The sequence below is a fragment of the Tigriopus californicus genome, chromosome 5 (genome assembly GCF_007210705.1).
Source record: "Tigriopus californicus strain San Diego chromosome 5, Tcal_SD_v2.1, whole genome shotgun sequence".
NCBI classification, from domain to species: Eukaryota; Metazoa; Arthropoda; class Copepoda; order Harpacticoida; family Harpacticidae; genus Tigriopus; species Tigriopus californicus.
Window position 1 is genome coordinate 14,924,497 of NC_081444.1, and position 27,382 is coordinate 14,951,878.

Sequence of the window (27,382 nt, forward strand, 5' to 3'; positions counted from 1 at the left end):
GGGATGTGCATGAAAATGCTGTCAAAGGGCATGAGAAGAAGACAGTCAGTAATAGCTGAGATACAATAGAAGGGAATGCATGTGAGGTGCAAAGAGAACCAGAATCGCGTATCTAAAGAGAAACCCCGTGAAGAGTGTTAGTTTTCCGACGAGAATAGCGTTGACTTGGGCAAATACTTGTCCTTTGTACCCCAAGGTCTTTGATGTCGAGGAACAAATAAACAAACTTCCCCTGGAGGCCAAAGATTCTGCCTAATTCTGCTTTTGGAATCGTTTGATACAAGCATGTGAATCCGAGTGGTGGATGATGAGATTTTCTTTCAAGTGGGGTCGCTGGTTCAAATCCCATTTCCGTACGTTTTCCGAGCCAAATATTACGCTTAGCCTTATGTTTTGACGAGTGAATATTTTTGCATCTACATCTATTCTTATTTATTTCGGCCAGGTAAAATCCCGGTATCATAGGCATATTGATGATTGCAGGTTAGTGATTAGGTGATAAGGAATGAGTTCGAAACATCTCCAAGAAATAGTTATCCATTGCCTCTGAACTCGGAAAACTCTGTCATTGCAATTAATAACCAGGGCTGTTCAAATAGTGCAACTAAAATTGGCAAAAAACGAAAATCAAAATGCAATAGGAAGGGCACAAATGCAATAAAAAAGGTGGTAAAGAGGGAAAAAATGGATGGTTTTAAAGTTATTTACCTTTTTCAAAAGAGATATATTAGAAAAAGATGATGGAAGGGCAAAAAATGATGGGACAAAAGATGCAAAATACCATCAAAAATATTGCACATTCTTTTTCCAACTAGCATAGTTTTTGACTGCATGATTATAAAAGTCATATGTCTTCCCTGAAGTGTGCCAGGCACACAAAGAACTAAGGGTAAAATCTAGCTCATGGATGAAAATATTCATGTGAGCAACGGTGAATCTTTTTAGAATTTCGCTGCTGAACCTAACAAAGTGCTGCTGCTTAAGTAATGCAACAACTATTTTAAGCTAACAAGTATGCTTCCCATAGGAGAGGAAATTTTCCTTATATTTTGGTCATGTACTAGCAGTAGCAAAGTGTTGACAGCACAGCAGTTTGTTTTTGAAGGCTGTTAGGAAGTCAACTTAAAAAGTTGTGCAAAGAGCGAGAGAATCAAGCCGTTCAGGCAACATTGAGAGACAAACAGACAAGACCGGTCAAAGAAATGTCAAATCTGCTTCGACACTTTCACTTTTGAAAAAAAGAAAGGCAACATCGAAAAACCCAATCTTTGAGCCTAAAACAAAAATAGCCGACTACATAGAATACTTTAGAAAAACACCATCTTAGATATATCAATAATAAAAACATTTGGAACGAAGCAACTTCATGGAAACTTGAAACACGACTTTTTTTCCTTCTTTTTCTTTCATCGTTTTAATGCAAATCCCCTAATAATTCATTTAATGTTTCATTGCCTCAAAACCAGAAGTAATTCTTGTTACATGCTCTTGTTACACATAAGTATTCAACTATTTAAGACTCCAATACGTTGAGCACCTTAAGGAAAAATTCTGCAGTTTTTAATTGGTCATTCCTCTGAGTTAAGGCTTGGGCGTTACTCAGAATGAGCATCCGCTCACCACTTTGGCGAGTGTACTTTCATACCGATTAAGGTCCAAGCTCCTACTTCCGAGGAAAAGGACTTTAAAAAAACGGAAAATTACATCATTCATATTTATCACGTTGCTTTCCCAGAAAATCTATTCTGATCAATCGCGGACGTTTTTGTCGTTGGAAGTTTTTGTTTCGGAACTCGCTGCTCGGGCCTCTTTTTGTTATGTATTTTTTGTTCGATCGTTAATATTGGTCTTGAGTGCTCAACTTTCGAGACTTGACCTTTTTCTTAATTTTGTCTGTGATTTTGTCAATTTGGTCAAAAGCTTGTCCTGGGAATGAGGTTGCCTCCAAATTGACAAACCTTGAAGGCCGAACCTAGTTTAAGTGTAATTGAATCACGCTTTGAAAGTAATTGAGATTATAATTATTTTATTATTGAAATTTAAGATCATTTTAATTGGAATATCAGCCATTTAACAACGATCAAGTCCTCGAACGTTGGTTATTACCAGCTGCTACTCATTGGTTTGAAGTCAAACCTTGGACGTGAATAAAAATTATATATTTTTTTGCTTTGATAAAGCTGGGTTGTTTGGATAAATCAAGCTTCAACATTTGCTCGGCATTAAAACAACGATGTTGGAGATCGCCGTGATTTAAGTAACTCTATTACGCAATATGTTGAGAGGTTGAGATGAATTTGTTTGTATCATTCAATTTTAAATGAATGTATCATATGTAAATGACGTTAGGCTCAACCAGCCAATTCGCTTTGTAGGTTATCCAACTACAGGTTCTCCTTCACCGCCACTCACAAAGAAGAAGGCACAAAAAGAAGGCCAACTCAAAAGACCTTCCTCCTCATCTGGCTTGTGGTACCTTCCTGTCATCGTCTTGGCAGAGTTATTATGTGTGAGAGAAGGCAGTACTATCGACTTATTTATTCAGCAAACCTGAGTCTGACCCCTTGACCTTCTACTCAGCAGAAAACGACTCCATTGACAGATCAACTCGATTGTCTGTAGCTGATGGTTTTTAGTGGACCAAATGGTGCCAAGAGGACCTTCAGAGATAACTAAGTTTCGTCGATGTGCTCCTCGTTCAATTCGACACCTGTCGATCAAGATCGACTCACAAGGAGAATATATGAAATTAATAGCTTTTTTGGCCTTGGAATGTGCCCGTCCGAACCCCGAACCCTCGGTTGGAACAATTTTCTGCGTCTTTTGCGCTCCAAGTCAAGTTCGCCTCGCGAACAAAGGCCGCCCCTCGAAAAAAGGGCGAAGGAACGAACGGCTCTTCAGCGGTTTCCTCTCGTTCTCGTTGGTCGACCTCGATGATTGTGGTTTAGAACCTCAGTTGGAACCACTTCAGACAGTGAAAGACAATGGTTGAGTGAACACTTTTTTCTAAGGTGACTCCGGGTTTTGTTACTCAGCAAACATCTTCCCCGTCTTCTTGGCGATCCACATCATTTGCTTCGCCGACAATCTCTCTTGGTAAGCTATTACAAGTCATGTTGGAACATGGGACACGTTTCTTTTTACTTGAAGCTATCTTTTGGGGCGGGGATCTTAGGCTGGTGCCAAAATTCGATGCATTCTTTTTGACAGCGCCTTTAGCAAAAGCTTAAAGCACTTTTGGTGATTACACTTTGAAATAATAACATGACAAAACTCATATTTGGTTGAGAAGTACCATCCAATTTATTCAAATATTTGATTGAATTCCAATGAACTTGAGTACCAGACGAAAAATGTCGGTGTGGCAGACTTCTTTTTCGTAATTGCTTGTTGATTCAACAGCCATTAAGCCCTTGTTTCCCATCAATTGTCTCGTTTCTGATCCTTAAGTAAACTCCAGGAAAAGGCCTTGGAAAAGCTTGGGACCCTTTTATCATTGGTAATAGAATACTCAGGCTCTGTCCAGACTTTGCGTTTAAAGTCTAGCTCATTCCGTAAGTGAAGCTTCCTCTGATTTTCCAAGAATAAGTTTATGAGGTCTGCTTCAGATCATGCACCATAAGGTTCAATAATCGTGGAAATATCACTCCCTACGTGATTGTATTATGATTGGAAAAGAGTTATCCAAGGATCTTCTCCTGGTCCAAAAGGAACTCGAGAGGCAAAAAAGCACCAAGTAAAACGCTGTACCTTTTTGGTATTGAATTTCCATTCATGCTATTGAATTTCAAATGGATCTAGGAAGTGTATGGCTCTGTCCCATACAGAGAAATGTTATCTCATGCCAAAGACTATCATTGTTTGCTCATGGAGATTTGAGAGGTTCTATCATGTTCTTTGAGTGATGAATGTACGCCAAATCAATTCAAATCAAGTTGCTTTGGTTGGGCACAAAACATTCAACTGTCATCAGGATGAGCCATATATTTCGGTCAAGGTCAAGGCAGACGTTCTCAGAAAACCAGAATCTGATCATACGAATTGAATATGTGGATCGAGTTCCAATGAAGGAATCTAGGTATTGGAATCTCTGCTTGGAAGATAAAAATATTTGACCGAACGTAATCGGAGTGCTAAAGCCTGAGGGACAATAATTGTTCGGTGTGATATGATTAAGTTATTTTGTTGATCTTATACCCATAACTGGATCGATGGAACAGGGGAACAGACTTCAGTGTACCAAACTTGGCGTTCGGTACATCGCCGATCTTCTATATATCCCCTCAAAATTCAACATTGCCAAACTTTAAAAATCAGTGGGTCAGATTTGTAAGATTGAGGAAGGTTTCATGCAAGGAATCATTTTTCGTTATCGCTAGCAATTGATTTTGATGGGTTCTTCAGGTTACAAACCTAAAACAATTACCATGCGCATTACTCTGTTGACCAATGAATTTTAACAGTAGTCAAATCAGAAATCAACGAGGAAAATCAGTCTTCTCAACCCATGTCCGTTGTGTAAGACTGGCTGACACAAGCTAAGAACGCTCGCTCAAGTGTATACAAAGTCCGGTATAACTTCTCTACCACTAGTAGCAAGTAACAGCTTCATTATTCGGCAACTAACTAGACACTTTGACTTATTTTGGTTTGTGATTGAAGTGTTGCTAAGAATTTTCAAAAAATGTCACATTCCATCAACCTTACCTATATCAAGTGACAATCCTGTACAAAATATGATGCATCTGGGAAAATGAGGCGAATTATTCCCAGATCAAGATCGTCCTAAGAAGCTCTTAAAAGATGTTTTCAACGGTGAGGAGTGCTTAACAAGGTCATTTTATCGTTAAGTCTGGCTGAACAATTACGAATTCATTCCGTTATAGACACATGCACGGAATACTCCCGTAATCAACTCTTCCATGCCCCCTCATGAGAGTGTCTCCACTGTCTTGGCTTATGATCAGTTGTTGGCACTGAATATTTTGCCGTTTTCATATTTTTTTGACTTATCGAGTAATGATCAGAGTAAGAGCAAACAAAATTTCTTGATTTCAAAATGGTTCCTCATCAAAGTTCATTTATTGGCGAATAATTTGGTAAATCACAGTTAACTCAAAGTTTGGAGGGACTGGAGTTTTTTAATCTTGTCAGTGCCGTCTTAAGAAGTCCAAAGAGAAAAGGCCACCATCCTCTCCTGATCTGAATCTTAAGTAGATTACTATTTGTTCAATTCTCAAGAGGATGGTGGGACACAAAACGAATTGCTTCGTTGAAGTCTTGAAGACTGCACGCTTTGGAGCATGAGATGATATTGATCCTGAATTGATCTGTACAACTTTCGCCTCAGTTCCTGCTTGTTATTGGCAGTCGGAAAGCTTTGGCGGACGTTGTAGAACATAAAACTATTTTCGTGAGGGCTGGGAAGGCAATAAAAGAAAGATGTTTTATGTCACATGCCTCTAACAATTGAATGAGCTATTCCACGAAATCGAGACGTTTTCCTAGTAAGTAAGTATCTAGTAGTTAAAGATTCCCTACTATGTAGTTATTGGCGGTACCACTAGAACATAAAAGATTTTCCTCGAGGACTAGAAAAGCACAAAAAGAATGACAAATTACGTATGTTGCCTGCCTCGCGCAACTGAATGAGCTAAACCATAAAATCGAAACTTTTCCCAACAAAGGCATATTTTGTAGTTAAAGATTCCAATTCGTAATCTTCAAAGGGATATAAATGCTAGCCCTCTCATTCAATCTCAAGAATTTCAAAGTGTTTTTGGGATGATAGTTGGGTGGGGAGAAATGGAATTCCAGCTCTCGACAGCCCAATTCATTTGACGACCTCAAGAATGGCTGGCAATGAATATTTAATTAGACGAGTTTGTGGACCAGTACCCGTAGATGCTGGTATACTGATGTCGCACGACAAACGTCGCATTGTTCGTGATATCGCCTTTTGCTCGGATCTGGGTCAAGCCTTCTCTACCTCCCGATGAAAAAATATGTTTTAGTTTCATTCTAAAGGAGTCAACATAACTTGTCCTTTGCAAGCTATGACAAGGGGCATGAGGATGCCTTCTTTGTAAGAATGGAAGTACTGTTAGCGTTTGGTTATTCAAAGTAGATGTGTCTATCGAAAAAGTCGGACAAAAGGGTATGGATCTCTACAACAGCCTAATGTTGCATAACACACTTAAGCCAAGCCTCAATGTAAACTTTGAAGTAAAAGCCAAGATAGTACTGATGTGATCAAATAAATAATCACGGGAGGTTACGACCAGGGCTACCAATTCAAATTTTCAATGGCATATGGCACTACTGGGTGAATATCGGAAATCTGTTAGCTAGTCAAGTAACCCTGATTTTTCTTCCATCAAACCAGGATTGCTTTCTTGTTTAAAGCTAACCTTTTACTTTATGATGGGAAAGTTGGTGCTTTGAGTTTCCTAGCTTTTTGGCAATCCTGCTTTTGAAAATTCATTTGATCCCATCACTACAAGATACGCCTTCTTACTTGAGAAATGATTTGTCATCCAGTTAAAACTATATCGTCAACGCCCATATTCATTAATTTCTTTACAGTGCTTCAATTATTAACTATTTATATGCAATTCCGTGTCGCTTTTTTCTCTTACCAAACACCCTCCCACGTTTCGTCTGAAGAATATTCAATGATCCGAATGTGTCATTTACAGGCTAATCCATGATTGATCAATCGGGAGAAATGTGTTTCAATCTTACTCTAAATCTTCGAATCTGCATATCGCTTTTTAATAGTGTACAAGGAAAACTATTCAGTCTTGCTCGCTCGCCTGCATTCATTCGTGGAGGTGGCAAATTATCTGTCTATTAAATTGTCTTCGAATACTCTATTAGGCTGTGATTGATCCGATTTGGAAACTTGGAAATGTCTCTTTGGGGTTTCCTTGGATGTACTTTCCCCTCTATGCTGTGTTGATCATTTCCAACAATTCTGCCCTGTTTTTCACTTGTGGAAGCAAATATAGTAAAAGCTGATTGATTTTATCGCTTGATTTCACTCTCTACAAGTTACCAAGGCCTTGGTTTACTTACTTAGATGATCTGAGCAATCACTTCCATTGAATCTCTATGTAAATGATTTCACATCACTCGTCATTATTTTTTACACGACTCTGATTTCTTGGTACGTTTATGTTGAGTTCAAAACAATTTGTACCGTTGGCAACTCTAATTGTAGGAAACAATACCAGTTGAAAAGAATTCTTCTAAAACTAGTATATAAAATAAATTCTGCCATTTCACATGATTTGTTACGCCTAAAGATGAATGAATCTGCCTGACTTGAACAGCGCCATCAAACAAATTGTCAATGACTTATTGGAAGGCTGGTCTTAATGGGTTCTAAATTTTCCCTTGTTCTATTCTGGTACATTTGGCGGCGTCAAATATGTTCCCGGTACATCCGTCCATGGCTCAATGAAGCAAAATATGTACTACATGGTCTAGGATTAAGACCACACTCTGGTCCCATCTTCCTGACAGTAAATCCTCGTGCCTTCACATCGATTGCAAGTACAAGATTGCGTTGTCCCATTTTATGCTTGCACTTCATCCATGTCGCCTAGCATTGACTTGATTAGCGAAGGCTGCGGCAAAGAATAATGGAGCCTCTAATAGAGAATTGTGAGTGAGTGCGTGCGTGCGTGATGGTGTGCGTGACCTTGGCCTTTTCCTTCATCGAGTCCTCCACTCCCAAAGTCTCAAGATGAGACATTGTTAAGGATAATTTTTCACATCGACGTTCTTCACAAAGTGATTAACGGAGGTTGTCTTCGAAACGTGGTGTCTTTTAGCAGGCTTCTAATTGGCGCGGGTCTTCATTAGCGGCTTTTTTATACTTGATTCCAACAAGTGCCAAATAACATCTCGTTTAAAGAAGAACACTTGAGTAAATAATATTTATGTCCGATTGCCGGTGTTTTCGTTGGAAACAAGAGATTATGGCTTTAGTCTTAGGAAATTAAATGCAATTATATGCTACAAAGCAATCAATTCTAGTCATATTTGTTGTGACGTCACGTTCAAGTCAATTGTTTTATGCTTCTGTACATTTCATTCTTTTATTTTTTCATCCGTGTATGATCAATGACCAAGAGTCACAATAAAGGTTTTAAAAAATTGTATAACACCTGTTATTTCAGACTTATTTTGAGCAAGTAAACAAGTAAGTTGAGCTTGAAGTATTTAAGGTCGAGCTAAAACAGGGTTTATGTACGTACCAATAGCATCCCTATTGTGTGAGTTGTAAGGAATTTGTATTCCAGCCCTATTGAAATTTGAATGTTATGGCATTCTTTCTACTGGTGCGTACAGAGCGCAAATACATCCCGATTCTCCATGTTCTAGTGGCGGAAATTTATGCGTGTTGGCATTGCAATAAGATTTGGGAGTGGAATTCTTTGATAAGAACGCTCCCGGAGCGAGAAAAGACAATTTCGTGCCGATCGCTTCTTAAAAATCTAAAAAGAAGGAAAATGCAGGCAAGTGTAAAAAGAACAAAGGACTGAGTAAGAATTGAGCATCACATTTGAAGTAGTAGAGCGTGAAAGAAATCTTGGCTTTAAAGATAGCAACATTTTTCCCAAAAAAGAGTATTATCTCATCTCTAGAATAGAAAAAAATGAACCTGCATAAAACAAAGCACAAACGGCTTTAAAAGAATGTAAGAAAATGGACTCATCATTTCAAAAAAATGATCCCTATGTATGAGCCTGGTCCTAGACAGGATGTTGCAGAAATTAAAAAGACGGTTCCCATTCGAGATTTAAAGGGCAAATCATTGGAGAAAAAGGGACGAGAACACAAGCACTAGATTCGTAAGAGCCTCTTTTATAACACCACAAAATAATACAAGACCTTTAAAACCTAGAAGAACGTTTCGTAGTATCTTGTTCCAAGCGTCCGTTGATCATAGTATCGATTTTTTACAGCCAGCGTACAACTAAATGTCACTTCTATGGTCTGTAGTCAATTTAAAGCGGAGATCAGTTGGTGAAATCGATCCCTTACTTCAAGAAACTGGCTCTTAAGCAAAAACAATTGAGGGAGTCGATGTTTCCGGGACCTTGTCAAAATTCGACAGCTGCTCTTTCTGGTTCCTAAAACAAGAAACGTCAAGCAACAATTCCTATTCTAGGAAAATTGAGAAAGAAACGTGGCTGCCAAAGCATTATTTTCTACTTAACCTTGATACTAGTTCGGTTTCTCTCGTGTTTATTTTTTTATATCCACCATATTGCGTTTGACAACGAATATTGAACAAAATTGAATGTAACAGCAATGGAATAACCATAAAGTTGACAATCATCAATGAGTAATTTGAATTATAGCTAATGCCAAAGAGTTGATCAAATCATGGAGCAAACTCACGATTACATAAATATGGTAAGTACAGATCAAATGGTTGCTCGATTGGTTTGGATTTGCCATGAAAATTGGATCGGTTAGTGTCAAACTGTTTCATTTTATGGTCTTTTTGGTGGTGCTTTTGTATTCCAAAAAACGTCAAGAAACTGCAGAAGCTAAACAAAGTTATTGGTGTCGTGACAAGTTTTCCAATTACTAAGAGTTTTATCGAAACACTTATCGGGGCAATTAAAATCCAAATGCTGTTCCGTTTGGAAGTACCGTGGTACTTTAGTGGCCGACCCAGTATTTTGACAAAATATAGGTCTTCTGATCATCGTCAATTAATATGAAAACCATCTGTTCAGAGTCCTTGATTTAGAAATGGTTTTGAATCCAAAATCTCACATACTTTTCTCGAACACATTCATATCTGGCATTGAACAAAGAATCATTTCCCATAAATTGCCACTTAATGGTGGACCCATTGAATTTGATTTTCGACTTTCTCATTCCATTCTTTACGTCCTTGGCATAAATACAGTCCAGTACAGTCAAAGTTGTTAATCTAGACATCGCACACGTGGGTTTCTACAAGAGAGACCGTTTTGCTTCGACAACGATAATGACACGAGAGGGAATTAGATTGTCTGGGTGTCTTGTCCTCGTATTTTGCTTACGAGCATGGTCACTACTTTACATCGGCGACCAAGATGTATAAAGCCTTTACATTAATCCAAGACAACCATTCCTTGATTGAGCCAGACAAGAGAAATCCAAGTTCTGAGGGATGTGGTGGAAACAGGATAGTCACACCATGTTTTGAATGGCTTTGTTCGACTGTTTATCCAAAGTGATGCGTCTCCTTGTCATACTACAGAGGAACACTTGGTGATGGATCCACGGATGAAATGCTGAAACTATTTGGGCCAGAGACTTCTTTCAAGAGCACATCCCTTGCACAGTCATTTTGAATGCACCAGATATACCACCAGGAATAAACATGGAGACCATCAATCTAGAGTACAGGAAAAAAGGAGCCCAGGGAAATTTTCTCTCTGCCACAATTGGACCAAGAAACAAACGAGCAACCGCACCTTCCAAAGGAACATCTTCATCGAAGGAGAATGTCAGTCTTGTGCAAACCCCGAGGACGGATAACTTTCGGCTACTTATCAATCAATTATGACCAAGAATAATATTTGGCATATGAAAGTAGGCCCAATTTCCTCATTGAATGGAGAAAGAGCGATTAGTTGGTGCGATGGATGCTAGGTTCGGGTTAACGACTAAAAATGCGTCATGCATAGATGAGGCTTTGCTTCAGCTTTTTAATAAGAGGATTGAGCATACCGTGCGCTTTCAAGCGTCTTGAAGATCAATGAAAAAGTTCATTTATCTCCTTAAAGGAGGGAGCGTAATAGATTGAAAGTTTGAAAATAATAAGGACCAGATCCCACCAATGAATAAAGTGGAACCTAACATTTAGTGGAATTCAATTGCAGCAGACTATTATAAAGTGCTCTTTACATAGATTTTGAGAGCTCAAGGATTTTGGACAATAGATTCAAATTGTCTAGATTGCGACGAAATTCGCCAGACATATCTGGTCAATTGATGTCACAAATGTGCATACATAATATCAATATATTAAATATTCTGGTCTCTCAAAGCATCAATTCTTTTGTTTTCAATGGACAACAAATGTTCACGATAAAGAAAAAAGTCTCTGACCATGTTCGTTGTGTTGATCCCAAGGCAATTCAGAGGAAATTGCCCTTTCTCTCTCTGTCAAAGAAGCCTTGGTAAGCTTCCAGAAAGCTTCAAGATGGTATGGGAGTACTTTTACGGGAGTACTTCTCATATTGCAAAGGATGCGGTGGGCAACTCATAATTGCCCTAACACCCAAATCTACACCATCGAATTTGAGACCTGAATATTTCTCTCTTTGCCCATTGATATTCTCATTGTCACAATTTCGTTTGAAGACAAGCTTTGTTCCAAAGTAATTCGAATTCAATGGCAAACTATGGTTTCAAAACTACCCTCGTTACCACGGAGGACCAAGCTCTATTTTGCTTGAATATCAGTTGGTCGTCGAAATTCCACATGTGTGTTGCAAAGTCCTCTCATTTGCATCCCCATCGAAAAAGCCTTAAGTGACCAAAGGGATTCGGTTTCCCAAGATTCAACCAAAAACTGCTGGCGAGGATAGTACCAGACTTTGGTTCGAAAGGCCATTGTCTGAAACAATTAACAGAGAGAATTGTTCTCACACTTACAAGAGCTGCAGTGGTTTCAACTAGCTGGCCCAAAAAAACAGAATGTTTTTTGGCTACAAATGTAACAGTACATCTCATTTTGCAAACCTAGCTCTGATGAGATATGGTTCAAATAATCCATCTTTCCCAAGTTGAAGACAGCTAGTTATAAAGTACTCAATGATTAAAATGCCAGGGAAGGAAGATGCAGATGCTATGGATCTCTCTTGTTCCAAGTTCAAAGAAATTCAATGTCCCTATTTCTCATTTGCCACCTGTACGGTATAGCGTGAGTAGTAAGCAGATGTAGTCAAAGAAGTGGATCCCCTGGCAATAAAGAAGCACTAGGTCGTTTTGACACTTTACTACGTCGTAAGTGATGCATCATGCCTCATTTTCCACAAAGTTTGAGGTATTTAGATCGAAAGAAATTACTCGTGCCAAGCGAGACCTGCAGTTGGATTGGATCCCCTCTCCCTCTTCATGTTATGATGAGGGGAAGAGGGGTCTATTTGGTCGGCAGTCCTGTTCATGTCGTATTGAAGATGGTGGGATTTTTGTGCAGTAATGAGATTGTTCCTCGCTTTATTCCGGATCTGCCGAGCTTCCTGCTTCCACTGAAGACTATGATGAGTGTTTGAGATGGCTCACGAGGCTCGAGACTCGAGACTGAGTCTTTTTTTTGACTCAAGTCTTTAATGAGAAATTTTTAATAGTTTAGATCTTTAACAAGTCCTTTTTTTGCAAAAAAAGTTTGAAATGACTTTAGCTGTACAAGAAAATTTGCCTTCTATTTTGAATCTCTCTTTAATGATGATTTATGGCACCATAAGCAATCTTATAAACGCGGTACATATTTAGTTGTACGAATATACTTGGAGATTTTAATCGTCAATTTCAAATCTAATGAATTATTTCTTTTCCATTTTCCAATAGAAACTTTCTTTCAACCATGTGTTTCTATCGCTTGAAAAGGCTCTTCCGACCCGAGTCACTTTTCCAAGACTCGTTTGCAGCCCTAACCTAGGTGTATTGACGCGTACGCTACATTAATAATGCTTGTTTTCTCATCATTTCGTCTTGGGCTTCCAACCAGATTCAGGGGTTTGGCTTCTATTGGTTTTGTAATTCTTCGGTGTTATTTATGACCTAACTGTTGTAATTTGTGATGTTTTTTGGGTGCATAGCTATGAAAATGATTGCCTGGGAAGCTTAATTGTCACGAGAATGTTTGAGGGCTTTCAGTTCATTCTAATTCCTCAGAAGCGAGGACATTTCGTAAGCATGATTGGGGGAAGTAGAAAGATCCTCATGACATAACATACGTACTTTAAAACAGATGTTAATCGCAGAAGTTGCCGAAATGTTTGACAAAGATGGAGTTACGACCTCCCAATAAGTTCTGTAAGAACTTTTTTACACCCTGTTCAAAATTCATCACACCTCTAGGTAGACAACGAGAGTGGCCAATACTAGATCTCATCAAGATGCCAAGGTTTTTAGAATAGCTATGGACCACGAAAAGCTTTGCCTCAGGGGAGACTACATGATCACAATGCGTCAGACCTCGGGCCCGAGTTGCATTGTCTGCTGAACCCTCTTGATTAATTTTAACTAGAGAGATGATGATGGTTTTTGGCTCTGCATTTGTTGTGGCAAATATTGAGTAATTCTCATCCTTCGAAATCAGTACTAAACGCACTGTAGAGCACAAATATAGTAAAGCAAGGTTCAATATATTGGAACTTCTGGAACTACAATCTTCGAATAATCAATCAACATGGCATCACTGATCGTGTTTAAACAATGGCTGTTGCTTTATTTGGAATGAAATAACATAAATTGTATAAGCTCATGACATTTGAAAGTGCTTGAAGATTCCAAAATCCATTTTTCTGGCTATATCTAAACAAGAAAATGATATCTTTTACGCACAAGTGACTATTTGAAAATAGTTCGGTTCTTCAAAACTCCATTAACTTTGAACAAGTTATGAAGTACTTTATGGGGACGTTTAGGCAAGCTTCCTTTGTTTGCTGGTATCAGTGTCAGCGATGCAAGTTTGGAGCTTCAAACATGTTTTTGAGAAGCTGACCCTTCTTTCACATTACTATATGATGAATGGTCAGTTTCGTTAAAACCAGTTTGAAACGCAAATTTTGCATCATTGGCATTGGCGGGCAAGTTTGTTTGCTGGTACCAGCGCTTGCCTAAATGTCCGAATAGTCGGTAGAAAAGGGACCTCTTTAAAGCAGATTTAGATTTTCCATTGGGGTCTTTCATTTAACGTCTCACTTAGTCTTTTAGGATGATCTTGGTATTCATTGACTTTTAGTACGTCATAGGTCCGATATTTTTTAGGGTTTCCGTAATCCTGGGGATTTCCAAATTTGCAAATGATTATTCGGATATGGGCTACAGTACAGTAGTTTTGAATTTATGCTTTTCTTACAGTAAGTAAGGTACAACCTTTATCGCAATGGAATGGTTGTCATTAGTTCCCAAAAATCGGGTTTTAACGCAAAATCTTATGGAAAGAAACAGAGACCGGACCAAGTTATCTAAAGAAAGATTAAGTCATCGATTTGTCGTTCTTTGAGATTTATGATGTTCAATAAATCAAGGCTGGATTAAGAGAACGTCGTCCTCGGTTCAAATGTCTCGCTTTCAAATAAAACATACGATTGGGATGGACCAAAATTCTATGGAAGCGAATCATCTGTATTCACGTTTTTTTACTTTAATTAAACTGATTTAGAAATTCCTGACCTCAAATGTGAAACGTTTTCCCGAACATACGTGCTCTTTTGATAATGATATTTGATAACACTGGTGATCCAATGAGATTTTGTTCATTACTCATATTTGGAATAAACATACCGCACCTACCTGGTCTGTTTTGACATTTCATAAACCCAAAGCCCCGGATGATCCATCCATTCAAGTCTAGCTTTCTTTTCTGAGCAAACGTTTTTAAAACTCAGGTCCCCAATCAGCCTAAAGATCACTCTGTTTGCCCTTTAATTTGTTAAATGACACAAAAAAGGATCCTAAGGCCAGTTCGTACAACCGAAACATTTTATGTTCAACGTATCCATTACATATACGTTTCTTCTTCTTTATTCTTAAAAGAATTAGCAATTAGGATAATGAAAAAAACTGGTGATAACTACAGAAAAATAGGGGGTTTCTACTTTGTTCCAAAAAAATTAATTTCATCTAATCTCCAACATTGAAATTCCAAATAAAAACAATTGAGCCAAATTCCTGCATTTTAAAACCGGCCTCTAACCACAACCTTAGTTCAGATGTTCCATGTTGGAATAATCCTTTGGAAAAGGGAATGGGCAATCTCAGGACCAGACGGTATAAAGTAGTGTAATCTATACCGTGTGATTGATAGGTCCCTTTAGTCTAGGAATTAGATGAAAGAGTAAAAACCGCAACGAAGCACCCTCAATACGTACCGACCAATAATAAGAACCGACTGGAGATCCTTTGTCTTTGTAAGAGTCTTTTCTTTATCAGATTTAGACCTACCGTTTATGTTGCCCCAAGGCTTTTGTGTCCCATAAAATGTACTACAAGCTATAAATCAAAATACACACTACAGGTTTATAGAGCGTGTTGGTAGTGCAAGTTGATTCTAAAGGCTGTAAAATGGGAAAGAATCGTCCAAACACGCGAATGCCACTGAGGATTCATCTCCATGTTCCAGTTTTATATCGAGATGCAAGTTATTTCAAGAGGCAATATTACTTTTGTCTTCTGGAAAGATTTGGGATCCGCAAAAATGGTCAAATATTCCAAATGCATAACTGTCCCACGTCAACTATGAGCTCGACTTTAGTCTAAGAATGAAGGGTCAATCTACGTAGGTTTAAAGTACGTTCACTTTCTTCTCCTTTTTTGGGTTGCTACGTGACAATATTCATTTTCGTAAGTACCTTTAGACTCAAACTTACTTACGATTTGAAGTTCTCATGCTTAAAAACAAGCCAAAGGAAAAAGCAAAGAGTCTGTTTGTGTCAAATCCCTCCCACTTTGTCACCAAAAGTTTCTTTCGCTTCTTAGGCAAGTTTTAATCGCGAGGAATCCACGATTACTAGACAAAGTTTTATTCAACCGATTTGGAATAATCTCACTAATCGGAGCGAGAGGATTCCGATGCAAATGCCTCGATTCTCACTTCACGTCCTAAGTGTTCTCTTGGTGCTTGAAAGATGCTGGCGGTTGTAAATCTTAGACCCCCATGTCGATCCATTCAGCTGATTAATGGACCCAGAGCAAAGACATTAGTGTCCCAGTTCACTGCAGCAGCAGCATAAACGAGCTTGGGGTATGATCTCCAGACAACCTAGGCAAACACGTTTCAAGGTTTCCCACCACCGAGTTCAACAAATTTTACACCCAATTCATTCCAGTTGATCTATGCTCTCAGGTTCGTGGCCCATGGGTCCTTACCAAGCCAAAAGGAACTGACGGCTCAGAATAGACGACAGACGCTTGCCCTATTCCACAGCTTTTCGAGGAGCTCCATTTTCCCACTTAAAAAGTTCCATTAAATTCTAGGAGATACGCGTAGAAGATGTATAGCTTAGTGTTAGGCGTTTCGCGCTGACTTGTCCCCCCCGCCCGTCTATATGGGCCCAATTGTGCCAACAAATGACAATGTACGCGTAAGAAGAGCCTCTCAACAAATCATTTCTCCGGTCTACGCCAAAAGCGTGTCCGCAAACTCCACTCCATACTTGCGTACAAGCATGGAATTGCTTGAGCGAACTTTTCCCGGAGTGACGATGTTTTAAAGCGTTGGCTGTTTCGTCCCGGAAGTCGCTTTCAAGATATAAATTTTAGGCGTTTGGTTGTTGGTCCCGCTTTCAAGTGGGACGGTTGTTACGTTTTCCGGTCCCAAGCAAGACTCAAATGGTGTCGGTCATCAACAGCCCTGGCCAAATGTGGCCTTGACCGATGCATTGTCGATTTTTTCCGGGATATGGACGTCAAGGGCAGGAACCAGATTAGAGCCTTTTAGGCTCGTTGGGAGACTGATTTATGTGAGTCCCGGTGGGGCGAGTTTTTTTTTAATGGACCGAAGCCTGGAGTAGAATGAATGAATGAAGAATGTGGTCCCAAAGCGGACCAGAATGCACTTCTAAGTCATTAAGTCTGACGTGAGTTTGTCGAAATTGCATATTTGGTTATTGGTACCTTATATAATGGCCAAACTGTTATCTTCATTTGAAACTGAACCATCATTTAAACGCTGGAAAGGACAGGTTTGCGTTGAAATTGAAAAATGCTGATGGCAAGTTCGCCAAATGTGCCTGTTGAAACGTCAACCCAACCATGAGTATTTCCATGTAAGTTCTTTACCCAAACCCTATATTTCAAATGTGCGAATAGACATTCTTGTGTTTTGGGCATCTGGTCTACACTTCCTCTCTGTTTTGACGTTTCACTTCACTACCATTGATTTCTCCACTAATGGAAGTGGCAAAAAAATATTCCCAATGTAACGAGACGAAGTGGCAGGGAGAAAGTTTTCTCCAGCAGAGTGTCGGATTACCCGACCAAATCTCATTGCCCTAGAACTCCCAAGATTCGCAAGGCCATTTCCGGATATTCCCAGAAAATACATCTTGAATCCCTTAACAGAAAGATTCAATGAACGAAAAATGAATGATATGCCCCTAACTAGTTCGTTTGTAGGCTGTTATCAGTGCCAGTAGTGCAAGTTTGGGGTTCCAAATGCATTTTGAGAGGATTACCCTTCTTTCACGGTGGTATAAAGAAAAATCAGCTTCGTTAATAAAAATGATATTAATTTGCATCTTTGGGAGTGGCTGACAAGCACGTTTGTCTATTGGTGATGGAGCTTGCCTAAACATCCGAGTTGACTTGACAGTGTATTTAGAATGTAGTTAGGTAACTTTCAACTATGCCCTCAAGACTTTTAAAGACGGGTTTTGATATCCGTAAATAAAGAAGTATAATTTCTGTTTTGGAATGAAGGTCAGTTGTCGATCAAAAAACTATAAAATGACACTTAAAACACATTTAATGCCATATCAGACTAAAAGCGCAGAAAATAAAAATCATTAGATATGTTAGTTGCACCTTCAGTAGAAATTTCATGGACATACATAAAGCTGCTGCTTAGCTATTACAAGTTGAGTGTTCAATAAAAACTTGGCTGTTTTGAGTCTTATTTGAATTCTAATTGTATTAACATCTTACGACCAATAGCTTTCAAAATTCCTTTTTCCATCCAATTTAGGCAACTGCTCAAATTAACCATGTGAAGGAAAGAAAAATCAAGGGAAAATAAAGTGGGTTAACCAGGTTTGGGGTATTTTATTAAAATATTCATATGTTAAGCCAAGGCATTAGTAGAGTGACAGAACCATCCCAAAACGGACGTCTTTTGAGTTTTGTACCATCATTCCCTCCATACTTTTTTTGTTACAATACTCAACTCAGTCACGTGATGAAAACATTGACCTGGTTTGGCCTCGAATCACAAAATAGAAATGTCAAGCATTGATATTTGAATAATGCTTTATTTCAGCGAGCTAACTTTTTATACCAAAATCCAGCGGGCCATAACGGTTTTGTTCCCGATGCTAAAATTGGTAATGGAGATGCAGCTATGAAGCTCACTCAAGCTTGTGAACATTCAGAAGTCTCGAATAAGTACGCGAAGACATTGAACATTGAAAAGGCTTAGCTGTAGTTCATTGATCCATTGGGATGTTTACTGCGACCAGTCTTAGTAGTAAGGAGGCATTCGAAAACACTGTAAAACCGATGTCATTGGAATTTGATTTCAATTAACCACTGACAAAATTGATCCCACAATGTTAAATAAATAGATTAGTATTAGGCAATGCAAAAACAATGTGTAGCTGCGTTATTGCTGCAAGGACGAACAACAAAAGAGCAGTAGGGCTGCAATTTTATTGAGTTACGACGCAAATTTTCTTGTAAAGTAAAGTAATGAAGGGCCTCCACAATAATAGGCTCAGAAAGATTTAAAATATGAATGTTAGACTTGGGGAAAATCGAATATCTTTTTTTTTCCAAACAATCAGGGTGAATTGAAATAAATGACGAAATCCACGATAGTAGGTAAGGGTTTTCCCGATTGGGGTTCTGGCCAATCTAATGATGAAATGGCGTTGGACGCACCCTCTGATGAGGTCTATATCGACCAGATCGTTTGCAAGCGTTAAGAGTCGGAAATTCATCCATGCGTCTTTATATTGTTTGTTATAACATACTTTAAAAAAGTGTCATTTTAATAGCATGTGTTTTTGAAAGGAGCTGGAGTGATCTGATGTTCTCCTGCGAGTCTCAAAGTAAGTTGAATTGCTGAATAGTGATCAAACGAAATACAAGGTGCCTCTTTAAATACCCGATACTCGTTTCACGATCACGCGACCTTTAATCAATGTTTCTTTAAGTATTCCTTTCCGGTACTGGGAATGGAATCCCCATCACTTCGAGAAGACAAACATGTGTCTTATTTAGATCTAAGTTTGTGCAACAACACATGTGTTTCTATTTGGTTTTATGCTTTTTGTGAGTTGGGTTGGCATAAAGTGTCAGAGTTATATAACATAATTCTATTGAAATAAGTGGCGTGTCTTCACATCACCTTTTCTCAGTAAGAAAAAAAGAACGCAAGGTTTGCCTTACAGAAATGATTAATTGTTGGCATTTCTTCTAGTGTTGCAAGCCTAAATTTGCATTGTATAAGAGCTTTTGGAAGATAAGACAAACCATCACGAAGGGAAAAAAACTCATTTCATCTTTAGTTCTTCCCTTTTCCATCTTCATTACGGAAATGTCAAATTCAGATTTTGGTCCGTTTTGACTTAAAATTTACCTTGCACCATACGGGAATCAAATGCACATTTATAGAAATATATTACTTCAAAGTCGGTCATATATGCAGATTTAGGAAAGTATCTTGCTGTCAAGTTTACTATTCATTTATGTATACTTAATATACATGATTTGCTGTAGCAAATTTTCTTATGCTAATTTTTTTTTAATGCTAAATTTTAATTTGTAAATTGGTCAAGTCGCTAATAATTAGCGAAAATAGTTTGTAGCTAACTATCGTAGATTTATTTCAATAAAGGTTGACAATATTCCAACCCTCGTTTTGAAGGAAGTACACACAGTACACTCGCCTAATGTAAAGCCTTATGTCCCATCAAGTTCCAGTATTAGACCCAATACGCTATTCTAATGACGAAACCTGACACAAGAGAAACGAGAATGTGTCTTCGTCTCGTCTCCTTGACATCCACTGGTTTCTAATAAACCCTGGTAAAAAAAATATCCCATTATTTTGTCTCCAGGAACTTACACACAATAAGTTCGCATTCCTTGAGCAACATTTTCCGTTTTTCCAATCTCCGTGGGTTCTGATGAAAATGACCACGAAGACCAGGAAATTGCTTTACGTCCAAAGCAAATTGGCATTTGGTTCGTCAGATAACGATCCAGGATAATGTTTGACTGTTTTAGTATTATATTTTGTTCCGGGCTGAGATTGAAAAGTTTGGATAGTATTGGGAATTTTTCCTTTGTTGACATTGATCCTGAAAACTCGTGCCAATTCATAGGGGAACCCTCGGGAAACTAAATCGTTGGCTTTCTATTCTGATTTCTAGCTTGATTTAAGTTCGTATTGAAAGGACTTGAAAAGCCCATGTCAAGCTTTCAAGAAACAGCGACTGGCTTAATAGACGATCCTTATCCAGGGGTGAACATTTTGATTCCTCGGATTTGACGTCATCATAAAATCTAGCTCATTTAGTGTGTGCGCTCAATCATGCACTTCCTATTCTAATGTATACCGTTCTGGCTCCATTTTAGGTTCCGTTTCCGCTCCAACGATCATTCAATCATCATGTTCCAAACAGGTGGCAAAGCCTCGAAGAAGGACCCTCGCTCTTGGCCGTTGGAACTTGCAGTACCAGAAGATTCTCTCTCAAAGAGGGGCTTGGAAACCGGTCTGTGCTCAAGATTAGATCTCTTCTAACCTTATTACAAGATGATGGAGAGTCACAGCAGTGGAGCAAAGAAGCACTCAACGGAGGCCAAGAATATTGATCCCAAAATTACCCTGATCCAAAAGTCAGATCCGCTTGAAGCTGAGCCCACTCGATTTCAATCGTTGGTGGTGTACGACGATCCTGATCGCCATCAGAGTCATTTCGGAAGTGGTTTTAGGACCGAAATCCAATTGATTGAGCCTCAAGGGTCCCCACGGGCTAGCGGGATTCACTTGACAGACGTTCCCAATGGAAAGGTTCACCACTCAACGAGCTCCAAAGCGAGTCCTGACAGCACAACGCCCTGCTCACTTGGCCTCCCGAAATGTCTCAAGTTCCAAAAGATGCGCTTCAATGATGAGAGGGTCCCCGCCAATAATCGTCTCTTAGGCCAAACGAGTTGCTCCAAACGCTGCTCGCCGTGCTTGTCACGTTTCGACAACATGAGTGGCTCTCGGCTATTCCTGCTCCAAGCCATTGTGGTCTGGTCGTTATTGTGTTTACCCGGTAATTTGGTCACGATTGTTCTCCATCTTCGTGTGGGGCCCGCGGCATCCAACGACGTGGACATGATTTCAATGACATCCGATGTGGGCTATGCTTCCACCAACTACTCGGCTCTTCCAACCAATGAACTGATTCAACAAGACTATGATGATGGCCAAGACCAAGACTATGAGGTGGAAAACGACTCAGGTGAAGATAATAATCCGCATCCTTGGATGACAGAGGTGAGTACCTATGAGATAAGAACTACTTGGTAGGGAATGGAGAAAGGCTGCAGTATGGACAGTGTGCTTCTTGTTTGAATTTGTCATCTACCGTGGCCTTCTGAGTCTCTTTTTTGATAAGACCTTCTGTTTTGAAGTGCATTGAAATGTCTGAAACCTTCAAAGATATCGTGGCTTTTTATGCATGAGTCGTGAGAAGATGCATGATTGATCAAAGGTTGAGTCAAACATCGAATACATTAATAGGCCTCTTGAGTTTGGAGAAGGTGAACAAATATTGGAGTTGTTTTGAGAAGGCTTGGGTAAATATATGGTAGAAATAGGAAAGGACATGCAAAGGGTATCATTTATTTAATGAGGCAATGTGGCAGCCTGTGGTAAATATTTCAAAAACTGTTTTGTTGGAGTAAAGAGGGAACTGATAGCCAGATATGAGGAAAATGATTACTTGAAATCAAAGCATATCTATCTTATTCCAGGCCGTGAAGCACTTTAAAGCACTATAGGTTTGTCTGAATATCAGCAAAAAAGGGAATTATGACAAAATACGGCCAGAAATCAAGCAACAAAAGGTCTATTTTGTATGTAATGAGGGCATTAAAATCTTTGCATGCTTTTCCACTCCTTGACCTTATACGCAAATGACAATGGAAAGTCTCACCAAAATAAGGCAAAGGAATTGTCGGCCTTTTTAGATGAAACTTTGTGACCTTTGATGTACGTAGAGGTGAAGGCTACTTCATCTCATAAACATGAAGCAAATGCTTCACAGTATTTTTGGACGAAATTCAAGCTAATGTAGTAACCTTTCTTCAATTTTGCCCCAAAATGTCTGGAAAACCCTTTACCTTAACCATTTTGCTAATCATTCACATCAAGCATAAATATCTGTGAAATGGATTTATAATTTATAATTATAATTTATAATTGGTAAAAATCAACCAAGGTCTTTTTATATGGGTTGTTTTTTTGTACACTTTTTCCAACTGCTACTGGGAATTTGATCAAGTACAAGTAAATCAGGACTATGATTGTCCCATTTGTTAAGGCATAAACTTTACATAACACTTGGTCTACCCTCAAGTTTGAGTTGGCAGACTAACCCTAGCCTTTTTGGATGCAGGGTTGATGAGGTTACTAATAAAAATATTAAGGTCTGACCTCAAAGGCAAGATAAGGACGTGCTATGGTAGTACTTGGAATAATGTCTGATGTTACGCCATTCTAAATGACACTTTATCTGAAGAACCTTTGAAATATATCTTTATTTTGTTGGAAACCTTTAATGCCGCTAAAAAAACGCACAAAAACACTGTTTTAGACGGAATAAAAGGAATGAGCACTCATGTAAATTACCTTTTAGGGTTTACCTTTTCCTCTATTTTCGTATTTTTGGGAAAGGACCGTAAAGTGAATTTATCAATAGTTTGTAGAACCATGCAATATAAAGATATCGACATGTACGTAGTTTCGAAAACCTACACAAGTTCTGACTGTAATGCATTGTTATTTAAGATATTGAGGTTGGAGTTGGTCCATTCAATCACAATTCACAACCAGAAAGCACATCAAATGTTTTCCATTAGTTGGTACCATTTATCCGATAACAAGTAGGGGGTTTCTTGATTCATTTGGCCACAATAGCCTCTTATGTGGATGGTTGTTGGATCAAGAGCTCGAATATAGTACCGATTTGTGCGTTGTTCGTTTTTTGGAGGCAAACCACAGTCCTTCTTTTATATGGATTACCTACCATTTGATGATGGGTGTCCCAATGTAGGGATATTTCCGGTCTATATCATAGACATCATTAAATGTGACTCACCCGAGATAAAGACTTCAGGTTCACCCATTCAAAGTGGCAACTTATCTTGCATCCACTTGAATATCACAAAGATTGCAATCCGCTAGAACCATGGATAGCGAAATGGAAAGCGGATGCTCTACCAATACACAACGGTTTTTGCTATATCTATTTTAGAACTGTTAATTGCTCAAAAACTACTTATCTCATCCTGAAAAAAGCAAAAAACAACCAATGCCAGAGAATTCAAAAGGAGGCTATATGCCCGCGTGTAGCGAACTCAAGGACCCTTTCCGCCATCCATTAAATCATAAGAGGTCCGATTTGGTCTGTTAGCCAGAAAATAATTTGCTAGGAATTCGTCGTGGTCGTTCTTTCTCCTTGGCGGAAGTTCGTAATTATTTCGGAACATTAGGTTTCAAAGAAGCCAGCTGTACTCTTTGGAAGATCTAGAATGGTTCCATGCCAACACAAACCATTGGTTCCGTCAAGACCAGATTCCATTGAGGCGATTTCTGATTTGCCCCGATGCTTTGGTCCATTTTGGCCCTCTCTGACGGACAAGGCCACAAGGCTGGCATATCCTCAATTCATTATCAAGGTTCTCATTTACAAAGTTGTTGACTCAAGCGAACGAGCCATTCAATTTCCTGCCTATTTACACACAGACTTTACTTAATGCACTACAAATTATTAATAGAATTGCCTCTCGTTCAGTATATATTGGTTCCTTTTCCAGGTTGGGATATCGGATCCATTCGGAAACCTCACCTTGATGTCGTGGCTCATGTCCGTGGACTCAACTATCCAGAGGAATTTATCTCTTTGCTTGTGCGCAAGCCGATCCCAATTGGGTTCATGCTCGACAAGCTTGCTCAAGATTTTCAAGACCGTCCATTTTGGATCGGACCATGCCCTCTTCTGCACTCGAGTGTCAAAACTTGGCTTTCCAGAGTTGTGTATGGACGACGAGAACGATTATGAGTGGCTCCGCTCTCTGTGTCCGCACTCGATCGGAGATTCGTTTTCCAATGTGAACGTCACGGGTTCGAGCGGGGGTCGATTGCCTTGCTTTGAGCTCCACGCAGAGTACAACTCCTTCCTGGATTCCTCCAAATACTGGCTCGAAGGAGTGGGCATCTGTGTGGTGGGTGTGTTTGGCCTTTGTGGAAATGTCTTGACCATCATCGTCCTACGGAAGTCGGAAACCAACCGACCATTTAACAGGCTTCTCATGTGTCTGGCCATCGCCGACAGCTTATTGATCTTCGTGTCCATTGGTGAGACGGCCATTGTGGGCACGTTTATGACCACCCATCCCACGTGGTACAAACTGTGCTACCCTTACTTGGTCCATCCCCTGAAGGGAATTGTCCAAACAGCGACCATCTTCATGATTGTGGCTGTATCGGCAGAGCGATACAAGGCAGTTTGTCATCCTCTTAGGTAAGGACGATGGGAACATAAAGTACGAATCGTCATTTTTCTTCAACCTAGGTTGACGGTGATTTGAGGCTCAATCTTGTTTTTAGAGAGTAGGGAGAGAGAGACAGGTCCCTCAAGTGGTTTTTTAGATTGGATGCGAGGAGGGAAGGCATTCAATACCGCTTTGAAGTTGGTTCATGTCTTTAAGCTTTTGATCAAGAGGACTACTTAACTTTTTGTCAAAAAGAGGGCAGACATGGTAGTTGGGGCATTTGTTATTGCAACGTCAATTGAAAATGGAGTTTAACTCCTGGTGATTGGGATAGATGTTCCACCCAAAAGTTTTCGATATGCAACCAACAAATACTTGGGCAATACACATCAAAAGATTCCCGAAATTAGGAGTACTTTGAAAGCTAGGCACACACATGTAATAAAGTTTATCAGTGCCGTCATCCAATGTTCAAACTTTTTGATTGTCTCATTGAGTTGGTGAGTTATCCGGAACTTTCCTCCTAAACTCTCGGAAATGAGAGCTCAAACCCTCCTCTTATGGGTGGAGCTCCAAATCGATCTCAAACTATATAATGTGTAGGAATCTCATGGCCGTGACGATTGGATTTTGAATGGGGAATATCTTTTCCCTTGTCACAGTCGGTCTTTGATTCGTCTTTCAGCCACCGCCACGCCCCATTCAAGTTCGTGCTCATGGTCATTTTCACATCCATTGGTCTGGAGTTCCCGCGGTTCTTCCAATTCCGTTTGGTCAACAACGGAACGCACACGGATTTCTGGACCACCAAGCTCATGGAGGATCCCACTTACATTCAATTCAGCAGCTACTGGGACGAGATGATCACGACAGGAGCCGTCCCTTTGGCGGCCTTGATCTATTTCAACCTCTGCATGATCCTCAAAATCAGGGCTTCCAACAAGTTCAGTCATCGGTTTGTGGGTCGCCGGGACTCCCCACAGATCGACACAACCCTGGAGAATACTCAGACCGTGATCGGTGGTCAGGAGTACTTTGAAGGACCCTCGGGCACGGAGATGATGAACATCCGTGATCCTAATGCAATGCCTTCGCCGCGCTTTTTTGCTCAACAAAGACGGTCGGTAATGCGGCGAAGCTTCTTTGGCAAGACCTTGAGCAACTCCAATGAACGCGATCGGAGACCTTCCGTCCAAGGTGATCCGTTCGATAGTGTCAACAATATCCGGAGCTTGAGTGTCCGCAAGAGTCGTCGAACCAACGCACATCACTTCCAGAAGCGGAGGGAGAAGTCCACGATGATCCTCGTGTTGATTGTGCTCATTTTTATCGCTTGCCATTGCTATCGATTGGCATTGAAGGTGTATGAGTTTGTGAACCCGCATAATAACACGGCTGAGCATTTCACGGCCTGTCTCAATCAGCAGCGCTATCACATCCCCATGATCTTTTACGTGCTGGGACACATTCACCATCTAGTTTTGGTCTTGAATTCCTCCACCAATTTTATCATCTACTGTTGTGTGGGAAAGGAATTTAGGACGAGATTGGTGGCACTCTTTTGCTCGCCCAAGCGATAAACTTTCCACGAGGAATTTCTCATCAGACAGAGGATAAAATGTCAAAATGTATTTTACAAGCTCTAAATATACATCTATTGCCGTTGTGTTTCGTAAAGAAAACGTTCATTTCTGACTTGGGCTTTCAGTGGGACTATGTAGGTACTCACTGTGAGGATAAATCATTCATGAACGCTCCAAAACAGGAACTACTTGACCATCGAATATTTATTGCCTATTGCTTTTCTCACATTAGCTTCAGGCTTATCCCCTCAAGCCTCATGCGTAATGGCTGCTTTTCCACCTCTGAAGGTCAAAACTTGGATTGTGGGTCAATCGTCTATAAGGAGAAGAAAGGGAACGTGTACCAATTGGGTACATCTCTGAATACCACTGTATTTTCTCGGGCCTACACCACACAAATGGCATTGAGGGACATTCCCTAAATATTCTAGTAATCAGGACAAAAGACCATCACATACATACATATCAATCAGCCAAACCTGGACAACATTTGTTGAAAGCAAGCAATCACCAATTACCAAGAAGTCGCAGTTTTTGTACATCCTCGATTAGAATCTTGGGCCATGGGTACAAGGGTTAAACAAGATAAGAACGGCAACTGGAGTACTCTATGCTAAGTAATTACGTGACTGCAAAAAAATAAAGGGTTGTGAAGGCATGTCATCGTGTTATGAGCAAAGGAAATCAAGAGCGCAGGCGACTTTGAAGCTCCTGATGGCTTTGTCGACAAGTAACAGGTTCCATTGCTATATATACTGTCAAGAAACATGAAGGTTCGTTGGGTACTTACAGCACATTGCCAAGCCCTGCCACTGCCATGGTGTCAATTGCAATTCTCCAACAGAGGGATTTGATGTATTTGGCATCTGCCTTATTAATGTTCCACGGTAATCGTTGTGCCACCCATAGGGTTATCTTGAGAGTTGCCAAGAGGAAAAGTGTCTTTTTACTGAAATGCTAAGGATATCTAAACGAACCTTTAGTTGCCCTTCCCTATGCATGACCACTACTTATCGATAAGACCGTTGCCTAATGGTCAAAAATGATTTTCCAAGTTTCGTAAAGAAAATCAAAATGTTTGTTCAGGTCTCCTTTTCACGGTTATTTATTGCTTTAGATAATTC

At 39.7% G+C, this 27,382-nt stretch overlaps 1 protein-coding gene across 1 annotated transcript; it reads left to right on the forward strand.

The window, feature by feature from the left end:
- Positions 1-2,700: 2,700 nt before the first annotated feature.
- On the forward strand, positions 2,701-26,631 carry LOC131881142 (uncharacterized). The gene is made up of 4 exons (XM_059227917.1): positions 2,701-3,096; positions 20,545-21,454; positions 23,998-24,704; positions 25,361-26,631. Exons 2-4 carry the CDS (start codon positions 20,723-20,725, stop codon positions 26,253-26,255), a joined length of 2,334 nt encoding a protein of 777 aa, XP_059083900.1. The 5' UTR covers positions 2,701-3,096; positions 20,545-20,722; the 3' UTR covers positions 26,256-26,631.
- The last annotated feature ends 751 nt before the right edge of the window (positions 26,632-27,382 follow it).

Bases quoted from the DNA above. Each gene is read 5' to 3' on its own strand.
- LOC131881142 (XM_059227917.1), top strand. From the start codon at position 20,723: ATGATGGAGAGTCACAGCAGTGGAGCAAAGAAGCACTCAACGGAGGCC. The intron at 21,455-23,997 runs GTGAGTACCTAT...TTCCTTTTCCAG, and splicing joins CGCATCCTTGGATGACAGAG to GTTGGGATATCGGATCCATT. The intron at 24,705-25,360 runs GTAAGGACGATG...TTCGTCTTTCAG, and splicing joins GCAGTTTGTCATCCTCTTAG to CCACCGCCACGCCCCATTCA.